Source organism: Mobula birostris, chromosome 6 (assembly GCF_030028105.1).
Source record: "Mobula birostris isolate sMobBir1 chromosome 6, sMobBir1.hap1, whole genome shotgun sequence".
NCBI classification, from domain to species: Eukaryota; Metazoa; Chordata; class Chondrichthyes; order Myliobatiformes; family Myliobatidae; genus Mobula; species Mobula birostris.
Genome location: NC_092375.1, coordinates 85898955 through 85919450, shown reverse-complemented (window position 1 = coordinate 85919450; position 20496 = coordinate 85898955). Strand labels below are relative to the sequence as shown.

Sequence of the window (20496 nt, the reverse complement as noted above, 5' to 3'; positions counted from 1 at the left end):
CCGACCGCAGCAGACTCTGAGTCCGTCCGAAAACTTCGAGCCTCCGACCAGCCCTTCAGCACCGAGCACCATCCTCTGCCGAGCGCTTCGACCCCGCCCCGGCTACCAAGCAACAAGCAAAGCCGAGGACTCAGGGCCTTCCCCTTTGGAGATTTCGGACCACACAGTAGCAGCAGCAGTGAAGCAGGCATTTCAGAAGTTTCACCAGATGTTCCCCCGTCCTCTCACGTCCGTCTCCATCAAATCAGGATTGTGCACGGCACCCTACTTGACAAATAACAGACACCACCACCGGAGTGGCCTCTGCAGGTTGCGTCACGCTGCCATCTTCTGTCCTTTTAACCTTTTAATTTCTAAAAGGTTATTCACATTACAGAAACAAAATACTAAAATACCAATGTTGGGATCTCTTGATAATTTGGTGACTAACAGGAGATTTAATAAGTACCTGGGGGGCAACTTTCTCACCTGGAGGGTGGTCAGCATATGGAATGCACTGTCAGAGCAAGTGGTCGAGGCAAGTAGATTAGCAACATTTAAATGGTAGACACGTACATTGATAGGAAAGGTAAAGAGATATGGGCCAAATCCAGGCAGCTGGTTCTATCTTAGTTGGAAATCTTGGCCAGCATGGACCAGTTGGACTGAGGACCTATTTCTCTGCTGTATGTCTCTAACTCTATGATTGAAATACCCTGCCTTCCACCTGTAATGCAAGTCTCTTTCTATTCCTGCAGATGCAGCCTGACCTTCTGAGTATTCCCAGCATTTTCTGTTTTTACTTCAGTACACATAATTGGGTTTATTCAGTAAATTAGGCAACAATCTCTTCTAGCTGGCGATTCCATCAACTACTTTGTTTAACGGAGGGTGCAGTGAATGAGCACTGAATTTTATTGTTCTCTTGCTACTTCTTAGTTCCCAGTAGAGAGTGGACTTGCATAGCACATGTTGACTCTTGTTTGATCTAGAGTGGTAGTCTCATAATGAACATAAGGATATCTTGATCAGATGTTGATCAGATAAAACAAATCCTATTGGATATAGCAACATGAGAGATGGCAGATGCTGGAAATCTAGAGCAACACACACAAAATTCTGGAGGAATTCAGCAAATCAGGCAGCATCTGTGGAGGAAAATGAAAAGTTGACATTCTTGAGCTGAGGCACTTCATCTGGACTGGAAAGGAAAAGGGCAGAGGCCAGAATAAAAGTGTGAAGGGAGAGAGAAGATGACAGGCTGTTGAGTGAGGTATGAATCCAGGTATGAGGGAGAAGGTAAGTAGATGGGGGAGGAGAAATAATGTGAAAAGCTGGGAGGTGATAGGTGGAAGAGACAAAGGGCTGAACAAAATGGAATCTCATAGGAGAGGACCATAGACCATGTGTGAAGGAGGTGGGGAACAAGAGGGTGGAAGGATAGGATTGGATTGGAGGATGGGGAACAAGAGGGTGGAAACTTTCTTCGGCAGTTTGAACGTGGCATGACTGTGCAAGCGCATGAAAGTCGGCCCGTGAGACAGTGGGAGAGTTTAAAAAGCGAGCAGATTGAGAAGGGGTGGTCATTTCTTCAGCAGTTTGAATGGGACACGACTGCGCAAGCGCATGAAAGTTGGCCCATGAGACAGCGGGAGAGTTTAAAAAGCGAGCAGATTAACGGAGCGGGTGACGGAGTAGTGGGAGACAGTAGGAAGGCTTTGGCTCGAGAGGCTTCAGCGAGCAGAGGCTGAGGACGAGCTTGCTCCCAGTGAGGTAAGGCCGGGTAGGTTCGTTTAATAACTCTAATTACTTAGGAATAGGCAACGGGCGCAGCAGTTAGGGCAGTCGAGTGCTCTGTTTGCAGTATGTGGGGAGTCAGGATGAAGCACAATTGTCCCTGATGACTACTCCTGTAAAAGGTGCATCCAGCTGCAGCTCCCGACAAACCGAGTTAGGTAACTGGAGCTGAAGCTGGATGAACTTCGGATCATTCGTGAGGCAGAGGCAGAAATAAACAGGAGTTACAGGAAAATAGTAACCCCTAAAAGTCAGGAGGCAGGTAGCTGGGTGACTGTCAGGAGAGGGAAGGGGAAAAGGCAGATAGAGCAGAGCACTCCTGTGGCTGTTCTCATCAACAGTAAGTATACCGTTTTGGATACTGTTGGTGGGGACGACCTACCAGGGACAAGTTACAGTGGTCGCGTCTGGCACTGAGACTGGACCCTCAGCTCAGAAAGGAAGGAGGGAAAAGAGGAGAGTAGTAGTGATAGAGGAGTCGATAGTTAGGGGGACAGATAGGAGGTTCTGCGCGAGAGATCGAGAATCCTGGATGGTCTGTTGCCTCCCTGGTGCCAGGGTCCGCGATATCTCGGATCGAGTTCTCGGTATTCTTAGGAAGGAGGGTGAGCAGCCAGATGTCGTGGTCCATGTAGGGACCAATGACATGTATAGGAAGAAGGAGGAGGTCCTGCAAAGAGAGTTTAGGGAGTTAGGTGCAAAGTTGAGGGACAGTACCTCCAGGTTTGCAATCTCAGGATTGCTACCCGTGCCACGTCCTAGTGAATCTAGAAGTAGGAAGATAATACAGCTAAATACATGGCTAAGGAATTCATGCAGGAGAGAGGGCTTCATGTTTCTGGATAGTTAGACCTTGTTCCAGGGAAGGTGGGACCTGTTCCGATGAGACGGGTTGCACCTGAACTGGAGAGGGACTAATATCCTTGCAGGAAGGTTTGCTAGTGCTGCTCGGGGGGGTTTAAACTAGATTTGCAGGGGGAGGGGAACCAGAGTGTTAGAGCAGATAGTGAGGTGGAGGAGGATAAAGGTCATGTGAGAACTGCAAGTATAGTGCATGGAGTAAAGCGAGCTCTAACATATAGAGAGGCTTTGAGGAAAGAGAAGCAGAATAAAGGGTGTAAAGGTAGTAAGGTAGAAGGGCTGAAATGTGTGTACCTCAATGTACAAAGCATCAGGAACAAAGGTGATGAACTGAAAGCTTGGATACAGACATGGAATTATGATGTAGTGGCCATTACAGAGACTTGGCTGGCACCAGGGCAGGAATGGATTCTCAATATTCCTGGATTTCAGTGCTTTAAAAAGGATGGGGGGGGGGAGGGGAGGAGTGGTGGCATTACTGGTCAGGGATACTATTACAGCTGCAGAAAGGGTGTATAATGTAGCAGGATCCTCTTCTGAGTCAGTATGAGTAGAAGTCAAGAACAGGAAGGGAGCAGGTACTCTATTGGGAGTATTCTATAGGCCCCCTGGTAGTAGCAGAGATACTGAGCAGCAGATTGGGAGGCAGTTTTTGGAAAAGTGCAAAAATAACAGGGTTGTTATCATGGGTGACTTTAACTTCCCTAATATTGATTGGCATTTGATTAGTTCCAATGATTTAGATGGGGCAGAGTTTGTTAAGTGTGTTCAGGACGGGTTCCTGTCACAATATGTTGACAGGCCGACTAGGGGGAATGCCATGCTAGATCTAGTATTAGGTAACGAACCGGGTCAGGTCACAGATCTCTCAGTGGGTGAGCATCTGGGGGACAGTGACCACCACTCCCTGGTCTTTAACATTATCATGGAAAAGGATAGAATCAGGGAGGATAGGAAAATTTTTAATTGGGGAAGGGCAATTAATGAGGCTATAAGGCTAGAACTTGCTGGTGTGAATTGGGATGATATTTTTGCAGGGAAATGTACTATGGACATGTGGTCGATGTTTAGGGATCTCTTGCAGGATGTTAGGGATAAATTTGTCCCGGTGAGGAAGATAAAGAATGATAGGGTGAAGGAACCATGGGTGACTAGTCAGGTGGAAAATCTAGTCAGGTGGAAGAAGGCAGCATACATGAGGTTTAGAAAGCAAGGATCAGATAGGTCTATGGAGGAATATAGGGTAGCAAGAAAGGAGCTTAAGAAGGGGCTGAGGAGAGCAAGAAAGTGGCATGAGAAGGCCTTGGCGAGTAGGGTAAAGGAAAACCCCAAAGCATTCTTCAATTATGTCAAGAACAAAATGATGACAGGAGTGAAGGTAGGACCAATTAGAGATAAAGGTGGGAAGATGTGCCTGGAGGCTGTGGAAGTGACCGAGGTCCTCAATGAATACTTCTCTTTGATATTCACCAACAAGAGGGAACTTGATGACAGTGAGGACAATATGAGTGAGGTTGATGTTCTGGAGCATGTTGATATTAAGGGAGAAAAGGTGTTGGAGTTGATATAAAATTTGCTAATATTGTTCAACTGGGAGAAGAAGAACACTCATACAGCAGTCTTCCACATATAGTGCCTATAAAAAGTATTCCTTCCCCCTCCCACCGAAAGTTTTCATGTTTTATTGTTTTACAATATTGGATCACAGTGGATTTAATTTGGCTTATTTTGACACTGATCGACAGAAGAAGAGTCTTTCATGTCAAAGTAAAAACAGAGCTCTACCAAGTGATCTAAATTAACTACAAATATAAAACACAAAGTAATTGATTAGAAAAGTATTCAAGTCAGTATTTAGCAGATGCACCTTTGGCAGCAATTACAGCCTTGAGTCTGTGTGGCTAAGTCTCTATCAGCTTTGCACATCTGGACACTGCAATTTTTCACCATTCTTCTTTACAAAAATGCTCAAGCTCTGTCACATTGCATGGGGATCTTGAGAGAAACAGCCTTTTTCAAGTCCAGCCGCAAATTCTTAATTGGATTGAGGTCTGGGCTCTGACTTGGCCAATCCAGGACATAAACATTGTTGTTTTTAAGGCATTCCTATGTAGCTGACCAGAGAGCTTAAAAAGAGGATTTTCATAGCAGCCAGAGAGTCCATTCTCACGTATGGATGCGAGACGTGGACACTCACCAAGACGATGCGGAAGTCTCTAGATGGTTTCTATACACAAATGCTCCAGATGGCTCTTGATGTGAGTTGGCAATAGCACATGACGAACGTTGAGCTCTATAACAACCTACCGATGCTCTCCACTAAAATCGAGGTGAGAAGACTGCAACTAGCGGGGCACTGTCTACGCCACCCCGAGCTACCTGCCAGCCTAGTCATCATATGGGAGCCCAAGCGCAGGAGGATGAACCCTGGGCGCCATCCCAAGACTATGGTCAACACGCTCCTAGAAGACAGCGGCGCGGCTAATGTAGATGAACTGAACACACTGATGAGGGAGAGGGAGAAGTGGAGAGTCCGTCATTGTGCCCGATGCCGGCCCGCTAGGCCTGAGTCGACGTAGTAGTAGTAGTGTGTAGCTTTGAATTTATGCTTGGGGTTATTATTTTGCTGGAAAGCAAATCTTCTCCCAAGTCACAGTTCTCTTGCAGACTGCATCAGGTTTTCCTCCAGGATTTCCCTGTATTTTGCTGCATTTATTTTACCCTGTACTTTCACAAGCCTTCTAGGGCCTGCTGCAATGAAGCATCCCCACAGCACAATGCAGCCACCACCATGCTTCACGGTAGGGATGGTGTGTTTTTGATGATGTGTGCCGTTTGGCTTAAGCCAAACATAGCATTTACTCTGATGTCCAAAAGCTCAATTTTGGTTTCACCAGATCATGGAACCTCCTTCCAGCTGCCTTCAGAGTCGCCCGGATATCTTCTGGCAAACTCTAGCTGAGATTTCATGTGAGTTTTTTTCAACAGTGATATTCCCTTTGCCACTCTCCTATGCACATTCTCTCCCATCTCAGCCACTAAAGCTTGTAACTCCTCCAGAAATGTTATAGGTCTTTTGGTGGCCTCTCTCACTAGTCCCCTTCTTGTACGGTCACTCAGTTTTTGAGAACAGCCTGCTCGAGGGAGATTTACAGCCATGCCTTATTCTTTCCATTTCTTGTTGATAGACTGAACTTTACTACAAGATATATTCAGTGACTTGGAAATTTTCTTGTATCTATCTCCTGACTTGTGCTTTCCAATAACCTTATTGCAGAGTTCCTTGGAGTGTATTCATGGTGTAGATTTTGCCAGGATACTGACTCACCAGCAGTTGGACCTTCCAGATACAGGTGTATTTTTACAACAATCACTTGAAATACCTTGACTGCACACAGGTCTCCAAAAATAAAACTCAATCTAACTAATCATATGACTTCTAAAACCAATTGGCTGCACCAGTGATGATTTGGTGTGTCACATTAAGGGGGGAGGGGGTGAACACTTACGCAATCAATTATTGTGTTTTATATTTGTAATGCGGCTTTGTGGAAAACACTGGAACCAGAAATGCAATTTTCATGCTAAGGTTGATCTGTGAACGAGCCATCCAGGTACAAAAAGACACCTACCTATGTTTCATTGACTATACAAAAGTTTTTGACACTGTCAGACAGCGAGATCTTCTGGAAATGCTTCAAGATCTTGACATAGATGGGAAAGATATACGTTTCTTAAGAAACTTATACTGGGACCAGACAGCATCCCTCAGAATAGAAGGAGAAGTGAGTGAGTATGTGAATATCATGAGAGAAGTCAGGCAAGGTTGTGTCTTTTCGCCAGACTTATTCAACCTGTATAGTGAAAATATCTTGAGAAGTATCAAAGACATCAAAGGATTCACAATTGGAGGCCATAATATAAATAACATCGGATGTGCTGATGACATCGTAATAATAGCTGACTCAGAAACAAAACTTCAAGAGCTACTCACTATGGTGGCAGCAGAAAGTAATCGCAGAGGTCTCTCAATCAACACCAAGAAGACAGAAAGCATGGTCATCTCCAGAAAGACTAATATCCCACAATGTGTGATCAAGATTGGAAATACAAACATCAAACAAGTCAACAAATTCAAATATCTTGGCAGCCTAATAACAAGTAATGACAGGTGCGACACATATCAGATACAGAATAGCAATGGCGAAAGAAGCTTTCCAAATAATGAAGACCATATTAACAGACGGAAAGATGAGCACGTACACTAAAAACAGAATACTGCAGTGCTACATTTATTCTATCCTGACTTATGGAAGTGAATGCTGGACCATTTCTCCAGCAATGGAAAAGAGGCTAGAAGCAGCTGAATTATGGTTCTACAGGAGGATGTTAAAAATATCATGGACCACACACACATCAAATGAAGAAGTTCTCAGAAGAGCCCAAGCTATTCGATCACTCATACCAACAATAAGAGAAAGACAACTCAGATTCCTAGGACACATCATGCGGAAAAATGAACTAGAAAAACTCATACCCTCTGGAACAATTGAGGGGAGTAAACCTAGAGGAAGACCTCGGCTTATGTACATCAAAAGCATAGCCAGGTGGCTACGCATCGAGGAAATGGAAGTCATCCAAAAAACAAAGGATAGGTCTATATGGAAAACCATGGTCACTAACGTCGGCATCGGATACGGTACCTAGACAGACAGACAGACATATTTGTAATAAATTGAGATCACTTCATAGAGATCTGTTTTCACTTTGACATAAAAGAATCTTTTTCAGTTGATCAGTGTCAAAGAAGCCAAATTAAATCCACTGTGATTCAATGTTGCAAAACAAAACACAAAAACTTCCAAGGGGAGGTGAACTTTTCATAGACATTGTATTTAAGGAAGACTAAATGAATACATTGTGATATGTAATGTACTGTAATTGTTTAGGGGGACAAGGTGATCAGTTCAGCAAACATTGAATATGCACTCAGTGGCCACTTTATTAGGTACGCATGTACACTTCCTGATTAATGCAAATATCTAGTCAGCCAATCAGCAACTCAGTGCAAAAAAGCATACATATTTGGTCAAGAGTTTCCGTTGTTGTTCAGTCCAAACATCAGATTGGGGAAGAAATGTGATCTAAGTGACTTTGACGTGGAATGATTATTGGTGTCAGACAGAATAGTTTGAGTAGCTCAGAAACTGCTCATTTCCTAGGATTTTCATGCACAATATTCTCTAGAATTTACGGAATGGTGTGAAAAACAAAAAAAAACATACAGTGTGTGGCAGTTCTGTGGCAGTAGATGCCTTGTTAATAAGAGAGGTCAGAGGAGAGCAGTCAGACTGGTTCAAGCTGACAGGAAGGCAATAGTAACTAAATAACAATGTGTTGTAACAGTGTTATGCAGAAGAGAATTTCTGAATGCACAATATGTTGAACCTTGAAGTGGATGGGCTATAGCAGCAGAATACCACACCAGGATCTACTCCTGTACCTAATAAAGTGGCTACGGAGTGTATATCCATTGGGTTGAGTGAATTTTATAAGGAAGTTAGAAAAGCAGCAGTGTGATATCCCTCCCCCCTGTCTTTCTTCCCGGACTTCCTGTCCCATGATCCTCTCGTATCCCTTTTGCCTATCACCTGTCCAGCTCCTGGCTCCATTTCTCCCCCTCCTGTCTTCTCCTATCATTTTGGATCTCCCCCTCCCCCTCCAACTTTCAAATCCCTTACTCTTCCTTCAGTTAGTCCTGACGAAGGGTCTCGGCCTGAAACGTCGACTGCACCTCTTCCTAGAGTTGCTGCCTGGCCTGCTGCGTTCACCAGCAACTTTTATGTGTGTTGCTTGAATTTCCAGCATCTGCAGAATTCCTGTTGTTTGTGTGATATTGAAGGATGTCGTGAACCAGGCAAATTAGGTCTGGATAGCAAACTCAGGATTTTGATCGTACATTGAGATGGTTTTATTTTCCATTTCTGTCATTTTCCATCTTCGTCATCGTATTCTCTATGTACATACCGTCGATGTCATTGTGGTAAACAGGAGAATCAACAAGACAAAGTCCCTTTAAGATATTGTAAATAAGTCACCAGTGCGTCATCAATGTGACTTTCATGTTGGTAATGGCTTATTGTGAATGTTCATCAGTCTGTGCTGCATTGCAGTCTGCATTAAAAAGTAAATATAAAGGTCAAAAGACCAGAGGAGCTGACTCAGGCTATTCAGCCCATTGAATCTGCTGGATTATTCCAACATGCCTGATTTATTATTCCTCTCAAGCTGCTGTCTCCCTGTAACTTTTGATGCTCTTACTAAACAAGAGTCTATCAACTTCTGCTTTAAATATACAGGTTCAAGTTCAAGCAGTTTACTGTCATCTAACTGTAGATAATATCCCACCAAATGAAACATTGTTCCTCTGGAACACGGTACACCCACAATACGTATATTACACACAGAACATAAAGCATTATATTACTACAAATAAATCAATAAAATATAATTAAAAATGCATGTGAAGTGTGCTGCACAGGTAAGCGGAACAGTAAGCAGCTCACTGTCCTAGTAACAAGATCTTGGTGGTGGCAGGGTATTCATTAGTCTTACAATTTGGGGATAGGAGCTGTTACCTAATTTGGCAGTTCTAGTCCTGATGCTCCTGTATCTCCTCCTTGATGGTAGTAGGTCAAACAGGTTGTAGGATGGGTGGTGGGGGTCCTCAACAATGTTTCAGGCCCTTTGACTGCAACGCTTCTGATAAGTGTCAAAATATGGGGAAGGAGGCCCCAGTGATCCTCCCGGCAGTTTGTACTATCCCCTGTGTGGTCTTGTGATACAACGCCTTGCTGCTTCCATATGATAATGATGCAGACAGACAGAACACATGATGGCGCTCCTGGAGAAAGTTGTTTGAATGGAGCGGAGAGCCTTGCATGCCTTAATTTCCTCAGAAAGTGTAGATGCTGTTGTGCCTTCTGGACTGAGGAGGTTTTGTAGGTCCAGTTTAGATCATCCGTTATGTGCACGTACAGGAACTTTGTGTTCTTCATTCTGTCCACAGCAGAGCCATTGACATGCTATGGAGAGTGGTTAACCTGCGCATTTCTGAAGTCCACAATCATCTCTTTTGTCTTGTCTATATTGAGACTCATGTTGTTATTCTCACATCGTCTGACAAGCCCCTCTAACTTCTCTTTGTATGCCAACTCACCATTGTTGCTGATGAGACCAGCACCAAACTTGATATTGCAGTTTGAGTTGGATCAGTCAGTATTATCAGCAGTGGGCTGAACACAAAACCCACCGGTGTTCAGTGTGAAGAGGCTTGAGATGTTGTTGCCAATTTGGACTTACTGGGGGCATTCCATCAACAAGTCAAAGATCCAGTTATCAAGATAGGTGTTGAGTCCCATGAGGACAGTTTACCCACCAGCCTCCGAGAAATCATTGTATTAAACACCAAGCTGAGATTCATAAAACCATAAGACATAGGAGCAGCATTTGGCTCATTGAGTCTGTTCCACCATTCGATCGTGGCTGATCCTTTTATCCCCTCCTCAGCCCCATTCCCTGACCTTCTCTCCGTAATCTTTGATGCCCATAAAGAACCTATCAATCTACGCCTTAAATATGCCCAACAACCTGGCCTCCACAGCTACCTGTGGTAACAAATTCCACCAATTCACCTCCCTCTCGCTAAAGAAATTTCTCCGTGTCTCTGTTTTAAATGGAAGCCCCTTTATCCTGAGGCTGTGCCTTCTTGTCCTAGACTCCTCCACCACAGGAAACATCCTTTCCACATCTACTCCATCTAGGCCTTTCCACATTTGAAAGATTTCAATGAGATGCCCCCCCCCCCCCCCCCATCCTTCTAAATTCCGGTGAGTACAAGCCCAGAGTCCTCAAACATTCCTCGTACGATAACCCTTTCTTTCCTGGAATCATCCTTGTGAACCTCCTCTGAATCCTCTCCAATGCCTGCACATCTTTTCTTTGATAAGGAGCCCAAAACTGTTCACAGTACTCAAGGTGAGGTCTCACCAGTGCCTTATAAAGCCTCAGCATCACATCCCTGCTCTTGTATTCTAGACCTCTTGAAATGAATGCTAACATTGCATTTGCCTTTGTCATCACCGAATCAACCTTTAGGGTGTTCGGCACAAGGACCCCCAAATCCCTTTGCATCTCAGATTTTTGCATTTTCTCGCAGTTTAGAAAATAGTCTGCATATTTATTTCTTCTACCGAAGTGCATGACCATACATTTCCAACATTGTATTTCATTTGCCACTTTCTTGTCCATTCTCCTAATCTGTCTAAGTCCTTCCTCAACACTACTTGCCCCTCCACTAATTTTTGTGTCATTGCAAACTTGGCAACAAACCCATATATTCCATCATCTAGATCATTGATATACAGCATAAAAAGAAGTGGTCCCAACACCAACCCTTAAGGAACACCACTTGTCACTGACAGCCAACCAGAAAAGGATCCTTTTATTCCCACTTGCTGCCTCCTATTAATCAGGCAATGCTCTAACCATGCCAGTAACTTTCCTGTAATACCATGGACTCTTATCTTGGTAAGCAGCCTCATGTGTGGCACCTTGTCAAAGGTCTTCTGAAAGTCCAAATATACAACATCCACTGCATCCCCTTTATCTATCCTTTATCAATGAACAACTTCCTGACATTTGAGGCATCATTTTTGAAGTAGGACAGGGTGCAGTGGAGAGCAGAGCCTATGACATCATCAGTGCACCAGTTTGAGTGGTAGGTGAGTGGTTAGGAATGGGTTCAATGGAAGTTAAGAATTTTTTTGGGCGTGTGCCTGTGTGTGTGCATCTGCGTGCCCATGTGTGCGTCCGTGCTTTTTTACAAGGCGCGGAGCGAGAGAGAGAGACTGTGTGGTGCACCACTCCTCACACAGACATTTTTTCGCAGTATTTTCCCTTTGTTTTATGAGGTCGAGTTGTGTACTCGACACTCAACCCGGTACGGATGGAAAGTGTACTTGGGGGCGGACCCGACTATTTTCGAACTTGGGAACCTCCGCTCCCGGGTCCGGCACTGATGTCGTTACGCCACCAGCTGGCCCAGAAGTTAAGATTTTATACAATTGGTTACCAGTGCAAGGAGTGGCGCCCCACACATCCTTCCAATCCGTGCCTTGTAAAGCATGAAAATGCCTGACGCTGGCCTCTCAGGCCTGAGTAAACATCATCATCATCATAGCACTTCATGATTGTTGAGGTTAGTGATACCCAATGACTTGGTCAATGAATTCCACAGATGCACCACCCTCTGGTTAAAGAAATTCCTCCTGATGTCCTTTCTAAAGGGATGTCATTCTATTCTGAGACTGTGCCCTCTGGTCCTGGCCCCCACCCCACTATAGAAAACATCCTCTCCATATCCACTCTAGGGCTTTCAATGTTAGATAGGTTTCAAATAAATTGCCCCTCATTCATCTAAATTCCAGTGAATACAGGCCCACAGCCATCAAACAGTCTTCAAACATTAACCCTTTTATTCCTGGGACCATTCTTGTGAACCTCCACTGGATTTATCAAGATGAGGGGCCCAAAACTGCTCAAAATACTCTGAATGCAGCCTGACCAATGCCTTATAAAGCTTCAGTATTACATTCTTGCTTGTATATTCTGGTCCACTAGAAATGAAATGTTAACATTGCACTTGTCTTCCGTACAACCGACTCAAACAGCAAGTTGACCCTTAGCAAATCTACGACTTTACCAAATTGCAAGACCATACACTTCTCTGCACTATATTCCATGTGTCACTTCCTTGCCAGTTCTCCTAATCTATCTGTCCTTTTACAGACTCCTTGCTTCCTCAACACTATCTGTCCCTCAACACTGTCTGTCCCTCCACTCATATTGGTATCATCCACAAACTTGGCCAAAGAGCCATCAATTGTGTCATCCAAATTGTTGACATAGTGTATAACATGAACAGAAGTGGTCCCAACATTGATCCCTGCAGAACACCACTATTCATCTTTCCTGTAATACCATGGGCTGTTATCTTGTTTAGCAGCCTCATGTAAAGCACCTTATCACAGGCCTTCTGAAATTCCAAGTAAACAATATCCACTGACTTTGCTTTTTCTATCCTGCCTGTTATTTCCTCAAAAAAATTTGTCTGTCAAGATTTCCCCTTAAAGAAACCATGCTGACTTTGACCTACTATATATCTCATGCCTCCTAGTACCCCAAAGCCTCATCATTAATAATGGACTCCAACATCTTCTCAATCATTGAAGTCAGGCTAACTGGACTATACAACACACATCAAAGTTGCTGGAGAACGCAGCAGGCCAGGCAGCATCTCTAGAAAGAGGTACAGTCGACATTTCGGGCTGAGACCCTTCGTCAGGACTAACTGAAAGAAGAGCTAGTAAGAGATTTGAAAGTGGGTTGGGGGGGAGATCCAAAATGATAGGAGAAGACAGGAGGGGGGGAGGGATGGAGCCAAGAACTGGACAGTTGATTGGCAAAAGGAATATGAGAGGATCATGGGACGGGAGACCCAGGGAGAAAGAGAAGGGGGAGGGGGGAAAACCAAGAGGATGGGGAAGGGGTATAGGGAGAGGGACAGAGGGAGAAAAAGGAGAGAGAGAAAAAGAATGTGTATATAAATAAATAACAGATGTGGTACGAGGGGGAGGTGGGGCATTAGCGGAAGTTTGAGAAGTCAATGTTCATGCCATCAGGTTGGAGGCTACCCAGACGGAATATAAGGTGTTGTTCCTCCAACCTGAGTGTGGCTTCATCTTTACAATAGAGGAGGCCGTGGACAGACATATCAGAATAATTTCCTTTGTTCTTCCTCCCTTCCTTTTTAAAGAGTGGAGTGACTTTTACAATTTACCAGTCTTCCGGAACTATTCCAGGATCTAATGATTCTTGAAAGAACTACTAGTGCCTCCACAATCTCTTCTGCTACCTCTTTCAGAACCTTCAGGTATACTCCATCTGGTCTAGATGACTTATCTACCTTCAGACCTTTCAGCTTCCCAAGCACCTTGTCTTTAGTAATAGCAACTACACTCACTTCTATCCCCTGACACCCTTGAATTTCTGGCATTCTGCTGGTGTCTCCTACAGTGAAGACTGATGCAATATGCTTATTAAGTTTGTTAATTGTTTCCTTGTCTCCAATTACTACCTCTCGATCAGCATTTTACAGTGGCCCAATATCCACTCTCACCTGACTTTTACGTTATATATCTGAGAAAGCTTCCTGCTATTTTTTGCTATATTTTATGTTCTCTCTTTTGTTTGTGTGCTGTTTTTGACTTCCCTTGTCAGCGACTTTCCTTGTTGCCTCATCCTCCCTTTAGAATACCTCTTCTTCTCCTTTGGGATGTATCTATCATGCGCCTTCTGAATTGATCCCAGTAACCCCAGCCATTGTTGCATTCCAGTCAACTTTGTCCAGTTCCTCTCATGTCGCTGTCGTTCCCTTTACTCGACTGGGTGGCAGGCTGGAGATACATCTCCACAAGAGGAGGTGTTAGGCACTCCCTCTTTCTCTACTAGCCTGCAGGTCACCCTTGGGCAAAGTTTAGTACCTATATAGCATCCCGGTGGCAGGTGGTGGATGATCGTTTGAGCAGCTGGTTATGCGATCGTTGATTCCAGGCAGACAGGCTGTGAAGATTATTGATAATGGCTGGGGTCACCTGCCTTGTAAAGACACTGCCCAGAAGAAAGCAATGGCAAACCACTTCTGAAGAAATATTTGCCAAGACCGTGATCACCTAAGTCATACAACACAGCACATAATGATGTTGAATAACAATATATCCCATTTTATCTTCTCCTTCCCAAACTGCAGGGTGAATTCTATCATATTATGATCACTGTCTCCTAAAGATTCATTCACCCTAAGCTCCCTAAGTAAATCTGGTTCATTATACAACACTCAATGCAGAATTGCTTTTTCCCTAGTAGGCTCAACTGCAAGCTTCTCTAAAAATCTATCTTGTATGCATTCTGCAGATTCCTTTACTTTGGATCCAGCACTAACCTGAGTTTCCCAGTATACTATCATAGCATTGTTGTTTTTAAATGCCTTTTGTACCTCCCATTGTAATTTGTACTCCACATCCTGGCTACTTTTCGGAGGCCCACTTATTATTCCCATCATCCCTTCGTTTTAACCTTCCAGTTTCTTAACTCTTCACACAGAGATTCTATACCTTCTGATCCTATTTCATTTCTTACCGACAGAGCCACTCCACCCCTCTACCTGCCTTTTCTTTCGATACAGTGTGTATCCTTGGATGTTAAACTATTACCTCCTTTCAGCGATGACTCAGTGATGCCCACATGTCATACCTGCAAATCTCTAATTGCACTATAATATCATCTACCTTATTCCATACATTGCATATATTCAAATATAACACTTTCAGGCCTATATTCATCACCCTTTTCAATTTTGCCCCCATGTTATCGGAAGTCAAATTCTTATCTTTTTCTAAACTATTTGTTTTTTTTTAATTTATTCTGAAGTCTTTTGTAACCTCTCCTGCACTGCCCTTCCCTTTTACTTCATCCTCACTTTTCCAGAGTGTTGAACCTTCTGTGTAGTTTAAAGACACACTTCTGCCCATCCCACTGACTGCAATTTTGCCGTATCATCTGTCAACCCTTCTTAAGTCACACTACACAGTGCATCTATTTGCATACCAACTGGCTCAAATTCTGCCCGATCACTTAGAGACTTAGGTACAGTTTAGTCTGAATCTATATATTTGGATTATTTCAGTTTAATCAAATTTAAAGCTGCTTTTTTGTAACTAACAAGATCATACATTCCATGCAACACACATAAGAGTTGCTGGTGAACGCAACAGGCCAGGCAGCATCTCTAGGAAGAGGTACAGTGGAAGTTTCGGGCCAAGACCCTTCGTCAGGACTAACTGAAAAAAGAGCTAGTAAGAGGCGGCCTCCTCTACTGTAAAGATGAAGCCACACTCAGGTTGGAGGAACAACACCTTATATTCCATCTGGGTAGCCCCCAACCTGATAGCATGAACATTGACTTCTCAAACTTCCACTAATGCCCCACCTCCCCCTCGTACCCCATCTGTTATTTATTTATATACACACACTCTTTTTCTCTCTCTCCTTTTTCTCCCTCTGTCCCTCTGACTATACCCCTTGCCCATCCTCTGAGCTCCCCCCCCCTTTTTTTCTCCCTAGGCCTGCCGTCCCATGATCCGCTCAAATCCCTTTTGCCAATCACCTGTCCAGCTCTTGGCTCCATCCCTCCCCTTCCTGTTTTCTCCTATCATTTCTTATTTTCCCTTCCCCCTCCCACTTTCAAATCTCTTACTAGCTCTTCTTTCAGTTAGTCCTGATGAAGGGTCTCGGCCTGAAACATCGACTGTACCTCTTCCTAGAGATGCTGCCTGGCCTGCTGCATTCACCAGCAACTTTTATGTGTGTTGCTTGAAATTCCAGCATCTGCAGATTTCCTCGTGTGTCATACATTCCATATTAAGATTCAAATGCATTACACCCTAATTCTCTCTAATTTTATGTACATCATCCAAAGCTAAAACTATTCACCTGTGTTGAACATCAGGCTGTAATTTTTAGTGATTTAACCAGAAATTCCTAAGTTTCACATACTCAGCATTAATCTTTCTAACACTGGCAGGTGATCAGCATTCACTGGAAATATTGCAGATTCAGGTATCAAATTCACATGTCGGATTCCTTTGTCCGACTACAAGCATTTTGTCTTTATTATAAGTCAGAATTTATATTTTAATACTAGTGTATTGACTATCTTGTTTATTTGGTTTTATTTTCTTAAAAACAATGATATCAGCAATATACCTGAAGTTTTATATTAAAAGGAAGTGCAGCAGTAATTAGGTGACCTGTGGAGGTTTGACAGAAGGCAGCAGATGAGCAAGCTGACAGTCCAATAAAATGCTGCCAAGTCATTAAAATGGAGAACTGCTTACGTATGTAATCATTACTCATTGGTGCTGTACTTCCTGAGTTTATTTACAGTGGAATTACAAAAATGGATGGTAAGACCTTTATAAAAAATACCTATTATGATTATTTATAGGGTGGAGAATTTAAACAAAAATAATAACAGCATGTACAGCACAGAATCCAACTTATTGTGGTTTACCAAGTTGTACTGGAGTAGCTAGTTTACCAGTTTTTCTAGATGAAATATCACGTACAACCCCAGAGGTTCTTTTTATTACGAGCTGATGTATCAGAACGTATCTGGTTTGAAAATATTGGCTTGTCTGACAGAAAAGTAAAACAGTTTTGCAGTGTAGAGACGTAAGAGACTGCAGGTGCTGGAATCTGGAGCAAAAAATAAGTTCTGGGAGAACTTTGTGGGTCAAGCATTATTTGTGGAGTCAAAGGTTGATGTTCTTGTTTGTAAAATTATGCAACATAGTAAGCTGCTATTGGTTCTAGGCATTTGTCAGAAAGGTTCATTGGTGTAGCATTAACTTTTAAAGGGACAAGCAGTGTCTTTTGGGAAACAAAAGAAGACACAGCTAATTTATTTGATTAGAATTCCTGTTCATATGATTAAATCAGAGCAGTTTCTTAATGCTTCTTTGTAATGTAGTTCAAATTAATGTAGTACAATTCTAGTAATCCAGCATCTCATTTACCTATTAGTCCAGAATGTGAGCCAGAGACTTAGAGTGTATGTGACATGTGTGACTAGGACTGGGGTCCAGACCATGGGCCAGCTCTGTAAGAGCCAGGATTGGAGTTTGAAACACCATGGATTAGAACGTAATGTGGTCTAGAGTGTTTGTATATTTTCCACTCCCTCTACTTTTACCAGATTCACTGAGCAATCTATCGTGTTACTGTGTAACATGTTTAAAAATGTCAAATAAAAGTATGTGGGAGTTCATCAGAATAGTATCCAGTAGTCAAGAAAATCTGCTACCATGACCAAATATCAACAGTTCTGGATTATTTGTATTAAGGTTGCAGTGATATATCTCACCGTAGAAAAGAAAATGGAAAATAGTATAATTTTTCCACACTCTTCTTAAACTGAAATCTTACTCTTTGATTGAATACAACTGACCTCATACTTCAACTTGCTGGAAAGGTTGCTGGTTGCTGCATTTTAGATGTGCTTTTAAACCAAACTTCAACAGCCATTTTAAGTGGACATAGGATCTCATAGCACTAAGAAGAGTTTCTTAATCAAATTCTATTTTCTATTTTCAATCCCACCAAACAGATTAATTGGAAATTTATCTAATTTTCTCTTTATCAGATTTTGCTTTGAATAATTTGGCTAATGGAACTGTGAACAACTACTTAAAAGTACACTTTGACTTTGAATCCCTTTTCTTTCTCACATGGAATGTAGCAGTTATTGACAAGGTCAGGGCATTGTAAAGGCATTAGAGCTGGTGATATTGATGAACTAGTGCCTTGAACAGCATTATATTTGTTTTGGAAAATTCTTTCACAATGGTGCCTGGTAAAGAGTTGTAGAAATTTGACCCAGTAATAATCAGCAACATTTTCAAATCATTTCAAATTAAAGTTTGACACAGTGGTCACCCTTGTCTATATCTCTTATAGGTCATATTAATGTTAATAAAATGTATGTCCTTCCTAAATTTTTGTATTTATTTCAGTCTCTGCCAATTTTTATTTCTAAAGCTTTTTTCCATGGATTAGATTCTATTATTTCGTCTTATCTATGGCAGGGAAAACGCCCTAGACTTAATAAAGCTCATCTTCAAAAATCTAAAAAGTAAGGTGGTATGGCCTTGCCTAATTTTCGTTTATATTATTGGCCAGCCAATATTTGTTGTCTTATTTTTTAGTCTTTCTTCCATAATAAATCTGACTGCCCAAAATGGGTGGCATAAAGTTGAACTCTACTAAGGATCTTTCAATTTCTGCACTTCTCGGTTCCGCACTTCCTTGTCATTTACCTAGACTTATTGTTAGTCCTCTTATTAAACATACTTTAAGAATATGGGCTCAGTTCAGAAAATTTTTAGATTATGAGGACGCTCAGTCCTCATTTATTGTCATTTAGAAATTTAATGGTCTTCATAGTTTTTCTCTCTCTAGCCCTATTTCACACAATCATCTTTTCCTACCTTCTATGCGGGATTCAACATTTCACACTAGCATAGAAAGGGTATTAGGTGCTTTGAAGATCTTCTCACAGATAATCGCTTTGCAACTTTTCAACAACTGTCTGTAAAGTTTAATCTACCTAATACTCATTTCTTTAGATATCTTCAAATTCAACGTTTCATTAATCCTTTGACATCAAACTTTCCTGAGATGCCTGAAAGAAATGTTCTGGATTTGTTTCTTTGTACAGGTGTCCCCTGTTTTTCGAATGTTCGCTTTACGAAACCTCACTGTTACAAAAGACCTACATTAGTTACCTGTTTTCGCTAGCAGAAGGTGTTTTCACTGTTACGAAAAAAATCAGCGCACGATAAAAGGCAGCGCGTGCCCTGAGCAGCTGCTTCTCCCCCGGATTCAGAACGGCATTCTCTCCGGCATTGCTTAAGCACGTGCCTGTGAGCAGCCATTTGCAAGATGAATTCTAAGGTATCGGAACAGCCTAAAAGAGCTCGTAAGGGTGTTATACTTAGCATAAAACTAGACATAATTAAGTGTTTCAATCGTGGTGAACGAAGTAAGGACAAAGTGAGTTTGGCTTGTGGAAGCTGTCAAAGATGATGTTGAAGAGGTTTTGGCATCCCATGACCAAGAGCTGATAGATGAAGAGCTGATGCAATTGCAAGAGCAAAGGATAACAATTAAAACTGAATGCAATAGCGAAAGTGAAGTTGTCCAGGAACTGAATGTGAAGCAACTGCGTGAGATTTTCACTGCAATGATAAAGTACGACTTTAATTTTGAAAGGGTACGTCGATTTAGGGCATATTTACAGGATGGTTTGAGTGCTTACAAAGAACTGTATGATCTAAAAATGCGCAAAGCTAAGCTGTCAAGCAAGCCTTCCACATCAGCCACAGCAGACGACGAACCTCGACCTTCGACATCGAGGCGGGCAGTCATAGGAGAAGATGACCTGCCTGCCCTGATCAATGATGAGATGACACCCCAGTGTCCCACCACCGCAACCCCCGGGCCCCGGACAGATACTGTACCGATCTGCGGAGAATGCAGCGGTAGCTGGGAGGCACACAGTACATCTTTAAGAAAAAAGCTGAAATAAACATGCTAACTAATTAGGTGCCGCCCAGCACGTAAATGTTGGCCCAGATCAGAAGTGATTGCCAATTCCACTTGCTCTATGTCGTCTTTTGCCGACGGTGCTTGCGTGAGATTTTTGCTGTGGAGAACAGTGCAGGCAATCGTTGTAGAGAAATATTTCTAATTTACATAGGCTGTGTATTTATCATATCATTCCTGCTTTTACTATATATTACTGTTATTTTAGGTTTTATGTGTTATTTGGCATGATTTGGTAGGTTATTTTTGGGTCTGCGAATGCTGACAAATTTTTCCCATATAAATAAATGGTAATTGCTTCTTCGCTTTATGACATTCCGGCTTACAAACCATTTCATAGGAACGCTCTACCTTCAGATGGTGGGGGAAACCTGTACCAACCCATTGGGTAAGGTTTAATATCGGCTATTCGTGATAAGTTAGTGATTTTGAGACGTGCCCCTTTCAATAAAATCAGATCTGCCTGGGAGCAAGATCTAAATATCTCTTTATCCGATGCAGTTTCGGGATCTAATCCTTAAGTCAGTCAACTCAACCTCTTTATGTGCTCGCCACTGCCTTTTGCAGTTTAAGGTT

The 20496-nt window shown here is 42.6% G+C and overlaps 1 protein-coding gene across 7 annotated transcripts in view; it reads left to right on the top strand.

The window, feature by feature from the left end:
- Positions 1–20496, top strand: part of fndc3a (fibronectin type III domain containing 3A) — a 240054-nt gene that overhangs the window by 113370 nt on the left and 106188 nt on the right. The window contains exon 1 of one of the 7 annotated variants that reach the window (XM_072260775.1): positions 16688–16721. The exons of the other annotated variants lie outside the window; for them this stretch is intronic. Within the exon in view, the coding sequence (XP_072116876.1) occupies positions 16715–16721 (7 nt within the window). The 5' untranslated portion in view covers positions 16688–16714. Of the gene's footprint in view, positions 1–16687; positions 16722–20496 lie in introns of those variants that run through there. 7 annotated transcript variants of the gene reach the window in all.